The 9,635-nt window shown below is 31.4% G+C and overlaps 1 protein-coding gene across 2 annotated transcripts in view; it reads right to left on the bottom strand.

Annotated features, from left to right (window-relative positions):
* Positions 1–50: 50 nt before the first annotated feature.
* LOC105147220 (sialin) overlaps positions 51–9,635 on the bottom strand; it is a 15,206-nt gene continuing 5,621 nt past the window's right edge. Inside the window, exons 1-8 of one of the 2 annotated variants that reach the window (XM_087409431.1) lie at positions 7,989–8,235; positions 4,050–4,348; positions 3,369–3,614; positions 3,014–3,098; positions 2,605–2,822; positions 2,226–2,375; positions 1,988–2,120; positions 51–1,128 (exon numbers count right to left, since the gene is read on the bottom strand). In XM_087409431.1, the coding sequence (XP_087265557.1) occupies positions 686–1,128; positions 1,988–2,120; positions 2,226–2,375; positions 2,605–2,822; positions 3,014–3,098; positions 3,369–3,614; positions 4,050–4,348; positions 7,989–7,998 (1,584 nt within the window). In that variant the 5' untranslated portion in view covers positions 7,999–8,235 and the 3' untranslated portion in view covers positions 51–685. Of the gene's footprint in view, positions 1,129–1,987; positions 2,121–2,225; positions 2,376–2,604; positions 2,823–3,013; positions 3,099–3,368; positions 3,615–4,049; positions 4,349–7,988; positions 8,236–9,635 lie in introns of those variants that run through there. The other variant, XM_011058092.2, reaches the window with a different exon arrangement.

The following is a 9,635-nucleotide window of genomic DNA, read 5'->3' as shown; positions in this document are numbered from 1 at the left end:
TGTGAATTCTTACCCTAAGCTGATATCGTAGTTATTATTTTTAAAAGACATTTGATTTGATTTTGCTAAAAATTGTATATTTATTTATATATAAACTTGTCATATCGAGTGAACACTGAGTTTCTTGGATACTTCTAGCTATGTGTCTTTCTTTTCTCTTTTGGTATCTGTGCGAACTTATACTATCTTATAATAGAAAATGAGTGCAAAAACGCACTCAACTATTCTATATCATTCAATCCTTGGCAAAAAAAAAAAAAACTAAAGACGCAATCTTAACTCGATAATTGTGATAAAGCTAATAAAATATCATCAGTTTTATAAATTACAAATAAATTTCTAATACTATTTTTAAAAAAGCAGAATATTAAATTATAATAAATTACATAGGAAGGCTAAAGCCTCATTTCAAATTTTTGAACTAGGAATTACTAAGTATTAACATGTTCCATACCGAACCAATTTTAAGTAACTTGATTCACGCGACACGGAATGTGTTAAAAGAAACAAAAATTAACAAAAATTTATTACGAGCTATTGCCAAGTTGAGAGACTCATCGATCGATCCTAAAATCCGAACGTAATAAAAAAAAAATACTGTCCCGTTTGGAATATATTGTGTTGCAACCTTCATCGCTACGTTTGATTTGCGATCGTTTATCAGATTCTAAACTCGTTCAAAACGCTACGAAATTGTATGGGTTTTGAGAGGAACCGATTCCGGGATGTCATCTTCTACGGTGGCACCGTTCTCCTTTGTGTGAGTGCTAGTCGGATTGTTCCAACTCTGTAACTCGCCAGTGCCAAAAATAGCGAATATCACTGCACCACAAAGATAAATGGCTGCTAGAATCCAGAAAATGATGGCCCACTGCGTGTAGATCTGATTATGGTACGTGATGTTACCGACCATAAAGGTGCTAAGGAAACCGCCTATCGAGCTGAAGGTGTTGGCGATGCCGAATATGGTTCCGGAGAAATTAGGTGCGATATCGAGGCCATTCCCGAGGTAACCGGCTGTCACAGCACCGTTTATTGTCAGAGCAATGGTAAATACAATGACTGATGCCGTACGATCGCAACCATAGTATGCTTGAATCACCATGAGAATGCTGGGTACTAATAGAGCTAAAAATCAGAGTTTTTTTCATTAGCTGAAAATAACATTTTTTAAATCTAATTATAACAATCAATACTTTATCAACACATTAATTGTTATTTTAATTATCTGTAACTAATGAATTATCTGTAACTATTGAATTTTTTTGAAACGCTTGTTAAAAAAATAAATGTCATTAATATAAAATTTTTAACGATATGTAGCTATTCAAGTAGCAAGGTAATGTTTTAATCTGTTATTAATGTTAAAAATGTCATTTAACGTCACGTCTTGTTACTTGGGTATAATAACCAGCAAACATGAAGATAAATAACGTTAATTTGTTTGTTGGGAATATAAAATAAAATGTGCGTTATTCAATATATTATCCACGAAGAAAATCTTATTTAATTATTATATATTTGATAATAAAAATTCTACTGTAACCCACAGATATACTGTGGTAAGAATCTACACGGAAAGAATTTTGCTAAAGTATGTAAAAATTTAAATAAATACAGATCTGAAAATAATTTGGATAATCAAAATAATCAATAATTATGCAAAGAACTCAAACATGATGAACAATATTGCAAAAAGTTTTGATTAGCAGTTTGAGAGAGTCCTATATAATTATTCTGATAATAAAATTATTTTTAGATCTATATCTAAATTTTTAAGTACTTTAGTAAAATCGTACTTTTTGCATATAAAAATTTTTGAATGTATAAATTAAGTAGAACGTTGTTTGCTGAACAAGTGTTAATTTGCATATTTAAAAAGAGAGATTGTCTGGTTAGTTAAAAGAATCTGATCTTATCATCGTGAATTATCGTAAAATAACAAGCATAAAAAAATTTCGAAATCATTCGCAAACATTTTACTCACCGAATGTCGTGAAAATTTTACGTATTGCCGTCACGGATAATTTATTATTACGGCGCAGGTAATCGGCCAAGATGGACGTTGATAAGGCAAATATGTATTTGCCTAAATAGGGCAACGAGGATAACAGGCCGTTCTGTAAATATTATAATTGTATTAATAAATATATTTCCATCGAATAGTATGAAACAAAGACAACATGAAAAAAATTTCATTTATTAATATAACCGACGATATATACCTCTTTAATGTTGAAGTGCAAAATGTACTTCATGTAAGTCGGAAGCTGACTGACAATGGTATGGTAACCATAGACGCTGCATGCATGTGTTATTACAATAGCCCAAACAGGCCCTGAAGTAATAAGTGCACGCCATGGTACCGGTAGATGCTGATAAAATATCGCATTAATTAAACATTAGTTAAGATCTCGCAGAGATCTTTATAAGAAGTAAAACAGAAGGTTTTTCAAACGAGAATAAATAAATTTGTCTCAATATTTATATCGTTACTTATTTCAGAAAATTAAATAAGATAAATAAAATAAATTAATAATGAAAAAAATAAAACAGAATAAAATGCACTTTGAGACTAAAATGAACGCTTTGTATTATTACAACCTTGAAGGTGGTGGTCGTTCCAATCGCGCTCTCGATAGCCTGCCGCTCCTCCGTACTAATGCGCGGATGTTGTGACGGTGAATCGAATACCAATAAGAACCATGCCACGCTCCAGATAATCCCGATTACGCCGGTTACATAGAATACCGACTCCCAGCCGAGCGAGGCGATGAGGAATCCACACATCAACATAGTTAACGCGGCACCAAGCGATGAGGCTGTAAATAATGATACAAGTTTACAGCGCGGCCATTGACGCAATCGCGCATTTTCATCGCGACTATAAAACGGCTATGTCTGTCTTGCGTATACGTTTCGTAGTTTCGCAGGAACGAGGGCGATAAACGATTACGGTATGGATTGGCCTCGATTTCGCGATCGCGTGGCGAATTAGATCATGATCATTTACCCATCATGTGAGAGACGAACTTGCTACGCTCCGTCGGTGGAATCCATCGAGCAGTCATTGGCTGGATGGCAGGCCAGGTGGCACCCTGATTTACGAGATCAATTTTTGAAATCAATTTTGAGAGATTATCAATAATGATTGCGTGATCGTTTGCAGTCACGTGAAACTCGATCGATGAGCGTAATTAGATTACGTGCAAAGAAAGATGCTCGATAGATTCAGATTTTCGTTTGTTAGATCGTTTCTCACGAGGCGGAGAGAGAGAGAGAGAGAGAGAGAGAGAGAGAGAGAGAGAGAGAGAGATGTGTACATTTATTATAATTAGAATGATTCCTAAATGAAATAAGTGACGTACCATCATAAATCCTAGAATGACTCTCAATGCGACGACTACAGTATAACCGAAAGTGGCTGACAGTGGTGTTAATAGAGTGATAAAGCTCGATACCAGCATACTGTAACCAAAAACTCGTTTGGTACCAATTATTTCCGCAAGCCGGCCACCGGGAAACTCCGTGCAGATGTAACCCCAGAAGAAACCGCCGATGATCATATTCACCTCATATTCGTTCCACGGATATTTCGTCTGGACTCGTTCCTCCTAAAAATGAAAATCGAGGAATTCGTAAAAGTTACAGGCTCGGAGAAAATCGAGCAAAGAAAAATACATTGTAATTATAAGGGGAGGCAAATAAAGAACTAAAAAGATCGTTTAATCCCGATTAAAATGTTTCTCGCCTCAATGAAACACGAATTCGAATGAATCTAAATAAAGTTTTGACGATCAATAAAAACCAAACAATTCTTAAGAGTCTGTTTATACAGCACAAAAGCAGAACATTTGCAATGTTACTGCAATATTAGAATGATCTGTGCTATATAGATGATAACAATTTTCTGTTATAATTAATCGCAATCGTAATTAAATTTCGTATTTTGTATTTAAATGAAATCTCATTCACGCTATGTATTCGCCATGGCCGGTCATTCGTCGTGAGGCACTCAAGTTAGGCACTTTACGTGAGTTTCAACGAACCTGGTACCAATGCGGTAACACTGCATGCGTGCTGCCGTTGTTCACCTCGTTGACTCTATTAACATCGTCGTCGATCGCCGGGGTCCTGGTGTCCATCGGGGTGAAGTTGTTCATCATCGTCGATTGGATACCACACTCGTCCGACACCGACGATCCGTTGGAATGTAAATGTTGACCGCTATTATTGCTCGGTATCACCATCGAAACAATCGCTATCGTTAGATTTATACGCAGCATATAGTTTAACATGAAGCCAAGAATCACCATGATATTCAGTACCTGACTGCATGTCAAGCGATCTGAAAAAAACATTTGCGATCATTTATTTTACGATCTGTGACTCGGCTGCAACAGTCGATGTTTTAAACTGATACTTATTAATGATCGATTTTAATGTTTTTATTTGTTTCTTTTTATTTTAAAAAATTATAAAATAAGAATCAAATTATAAATTGGTCTCCTTCGACATTATATCGATGTACATTAATATTCCCATAGAGCTAGTCATAAAAAACATTAAAAAAAGATGGAAACTTATATCGCAAAAAACAAGCATTCCAAAAAAAGAATTTTTTAATGCTATTTCCTTCATTATCAATTCAACTTATTTCAAATTTGATAATAAATTTTTTAAACAAATCTTTGGTATGCCCATACGATCTCCATTGTCACCAGTTTTAATAATTCAAGATTTGGAAGAGAAAATCTTTTCTAACATTAATATTAACATTCCAATTTACTATTGATATGTGGATGATATTTTATTAACAATCCCGAATAATCAGATCAATGAGATACTAGATAGATTCAATTCTTATCATGATAGATTGAGATTTACAATGAAGCATGGGAATGACAAATCTATAAATTTCAAAGTGATATTAGAAGATGATTGTATAAAATTTGACATACTTGTATATAAAAAATCCACGAACTCAGGGAGATATCTAAGCTACAAATCGAACTATCCAATGCAACACAAAAGAGGAGTAATAATCGGTCAGCTTGATAGAATTCTGTTTCTCTCACATCCGGAATATCACAAAAAAAAATATTGAATCCATAAATATTCTGTTAATTAATGGTTATCCTCTTGACATAATTTTTTCTACAATTAATAAGAGACTTAAAAAATTGGCGAGTAGAAAGAATTTATATGAAAATAATATTGTTAACAACGATGATTTCATCGATCATAATAGAAAAAAATTTTTCACTATACCGTATATAAACACAATCTTGGACTAATTTAAGACTATAGCGGAAAAAAACAATTTTAAAATAGCTTACAAACCTATGAATACTTTAAATCGTTTCATAAAATTAGGTAAGGATAAATTAGAAAAAATGAAACAATGTGATGTGGTTATACAAAATAAGCTGTCTTGATTGCGACTCCTCTTATGTTGATCAAATAAAAAGGAAAGTAAAAACGCGAAAGAACATAAAGCGAATATTAAAAAATCAAAAGATTCTTTGACCGTATTATCATAGTATCAGATTGAATACGGTAATAACAAAATAAATTGGGATAACGTTCAGATAGAACCATAAAAGAATCACGTCGGAAATGATATTCATCAAAAAACAAATCGATGGTTTGAACAGACAGAGTGATACGGAAAATTACCAGAGACATACTTTCCTGTGCTTAGCATAATTCCCCTAATATATATTCCCCTATAATTTACATAAGTTTTACATTAATTTTACCTTCTCCTTCGATACATATCAGGTATATACAGCTGTGTATCATGATAAGAATTTGGCAAAACATTATAACGAGTACTTTATTACAACAAGTCATCCATTCTCAATATCATTCCACACAGTTGACTGTAACACAAGTACTAAGTTTTTATATTTTGTAACTCGAAACACGATTTAAAGACATTTTATTAATCAAAGAATATTACTAGAATCTGGAAATTTTGCGTTCAAGTAACAACTAAATAAGAACATTTGGACTATCTGAAATTCTTGTAATAAAAAGACGATTGCCTTTGGATATGATAACTTTATTCTTTTCAGATTAACATTAATAACTTGTTAATTAATAATAAAAACAATTGTTAAATAATGAGCGGTTTGACGTTACAATTAGACATGTCATAAGACAATACACGTAGATGAATCGTTGTTGTGCATAAATATTTCTGTAATTATTATATACTGAAGATGGTCTAATATATATATATATATATATATATATATATGTAAGAGACCGAAACGTTTATTTATTTAATTATGTGCAATTAGATTATAATGTATTGTAATCAAATATAATTAATAACTTACATTTGTAACAACTCTCTTACATTTGTAGTGTATGTTCTTTCGTTTATAAAATAAGATATTTATTATTTATTAATTATATTATTTATATTTTTGGCAACATGAAATAAAATATAAGTGTATTGTTTAAATTATATGTATATAAGAGAAAGAAAAAGATATCTAACAAAATCAATTATTTTAGAAGAATTATACTAATAATCCTTAAAATTATTAGCTCTTAAAATTAATATTTTTAAAAAATATTACGTTATGTTTTAATATTATAATTTTGTTATGATCATCTGTGTTTCTACGATTTTTTTCAGTAATTCAATATATTCTCTAAATTATATTTTGTTTTTTAAAATTTTAAGGTTTAATTTTCTAAGCTGTTTTCTGTAATGTAGAAATATTTTAAAACTCATGAATTTGTTTGTTGAAATCTAAGAAAAACCGCATCCTTTTCGACTTCCGTCTTATGCACACGAGTGACGTCAGCTAGTTTTATTTATATTGACATCGCTTTGTCTAATTCCAAGATTTCTTTTATACGATTACTGTTGAGAGAGTGTGTGTCGAAAACAAGACGTATATGCGTACTTATATTCTTACTTATAGCGTCGACTAACGAGCGTCACATGTTCTAAGTGCTGTAAACAATTTTTACGTAACATTAGCATGCAATACACGCGACTTATACTTATAGCTTTGGTCCATTATCAATCTCTGCTATTGTAGTATTGTACACAACCGCAATTCATCTCGAGGTTATAATTGAGATCTTAAGTTTTCCAACATACGAATTATCACATTAGGTCGGAACAAAAGTTTATAGCGCTACTTCATTTGTATCATGTCTACGTATTTAAAAAAAATTTAGCAATTATATCACTCGATACAGTAAAGTTTCAGCTTGAAGGATTTGTTTTTTTTTTTTAATACGCTACAATAATTTTTAACGGATTTTATAAGTATAAAATCAAAGTCAAAGTGCCCTTTTTATTTAATTCATTTGATAACTCAGTGACAAAAATCCTATAGAAACGTTTGTAAAAAATGATTTTGTAGGAAAAACTTTAAGCTTTCACATTGGAAAGTCGAAAATTATCACTAGTTTTTTTTGGGTATGTGATAGGTTCACAAAGTGAGAAGAACATTTTCCATCTTATCCAATCCATTCATAATTTTCTAAGTATATACATATAAAAATTATTAATAGAAACTTAAAGACATAGTAACTTTTTGAAAGTAGTGATTTTAACCTTTTAAAATTTTTTTTTAAATTTAAATTTCGTTTATTTTTAACGAAGATACAGCTACTTGAATTTTGAATGGCATTATGTTCCAACCGAATACTTTATTTCGATTATTGAATGCAGCATTATCATAAACGGAATGCAATACAGTTATGTTATTAAAAATTATAAAATGTCTTCCGTTTTGAACGTGAATTAGAACACGTGAATTGGAACACATTAATTAAAAGCGCGTCGCGATTGTGTCAATTCATGACTCGACCAATTCCGTTCGTTTTGCTTTAATAAGTTGTCGTATAAATATTAGACTACCTAGTCATGATCTTTTTGACGGTTTCTTCGTTTACTGGCAGACTGCCGAAATTATTTCAAGAATGACATGAATGAGCCAATTATTTTCCCTTACCTTTCCTCATTCACGCGCACGTCACACAATTTCGCAAGTCAGGAAATACGTTCCAAATTTCGTGAAGCGTCACGTCAAAACGTCTTCGTGTACCGTAGAAAGAAGTTTACAGAGAGAAGAAACGGACAAGCCCGCGCATTTAATCGCAGAGCACACAAACAAGCGCACCTCGTTCCCGATATTAATAGTCAGCATTAGGTCGCCTTGCATCGTCTACGCTTTGCATGCACTACATGATGGTATTCGCAAAGTCGACTAGTTACTTTGCTTATCGCGAATTTGCGTCCGAGGTTATCGTAGAAACATTCGATGCTACACATAATGAATCATGCTTTACAAGTATCAAATTCCAGCCGATATAGAAACTAATGACAAATTTCCTTGACCCTATTTAACATCTATTTTTTTCTGGAAATATAATATATAATACGAATTGAAACTAAAAGCAATGTGTACATAATTTTCAAATAATTACTGAAAAGAAATAATTTTTGAAAATACTTGAAATTAATTGAAAATAAAATGCATTTATTGTGACGTAAATAAATAGAATAGCTAATAAGATTGTAATCGCAGGCAAATTGATTTTATGTGGACTTTACTTCAGCAGAATTTTATTTTGTTATCTGCGAGACATAACAATTTACTTCATATTTACTTCGATTGCATTAAGTCAGCGATACAAACATCAATTTATTCTGTCCTTAATTATTTTCGTCTTTGACGCATTCAGTTGTTACAACAGAAAGGCGCATGCGGAACGACAAATAAGTTGTGTCTCGTTGCATAATCGCAATGTATGGTATCTGTTTTCGACGATGAAAGGGAATGGTCATCAATACGTGTACAATTAGGATTTCCTGGACAGAAAAGGTATATAGTCGCAGCGTTGCAATGAAGAGGCGACACGGATAATTTATCAGTTAAACGTTCGTCGACGCGGACCTATGTCAGCATTGCCAATGCAAAGTTGTGCTTTAACCATCGTATCTGACGTAACCGAAACCGTGAGTAAGGTCGAATGAAACTGCAGGCAGGTGCATTCTTATCGCGAAGAAATAACATTGTTTTTTTTAGATTTTTTTATTTTTTAATGATTTTTTGCATTAAAGTTGTTTTTATATTTTTCTTCCGCGCGCGACTTTGCGTACAAAAATAACTGAAATTAATAAATAATAAATTATTTTTATTATTATCACTTACCTGGCTTTTTGACTAAAAGATATAAAAAGAAATGCAACAGATCTGATACGAACATATATTTTGTACAATAATAAATAAAGTATTTCTTCTTTCTACATTTAATACGAATATATATTTCTTATATGTTGTTTTAAGTTTATATGTTGTTTATAGTTTCAATCTTTTTAAGACTTAATTGTAATTTTATTTAATAATATAATAAAATTTCGAAATATTAATTTAGTTTTTCTAATCAAACTTAATTCTTTTTAATTGAGAAAATTTGATTTGCGTTGTTACATTATACACTTATAAAAGGTGTTTAATTTTAAGATAGTAAAATGTTTTTTATCTTTTCTGTTTAAATATTTAAAAATATTTTAATTTTAAATGAGTATGCAAAGCACTAAAAAATATTCAGTTTTGAAAAATATTTTATTCAAAAATACATAAAGGAGTATTTAA

The sequence above is a fragment of the Acromyrmex echinatior genome, chromosome 9 (genome assembly GCF_024713525.1).
Source record: "Acromyrmex echinatior isolate Ae372 chromosome 9, ASM2471352v2, whole genome shotgun sequence".
NCBI lineage: Eukaryota > Metazoa > Arthropoda > Insecta > Hymenoptera > Formicidae > Acromyrmex > Acromyrmex echinatior.
This window is presented reverse-complemented; position numbering and strand designations above follow the sequence as displayed.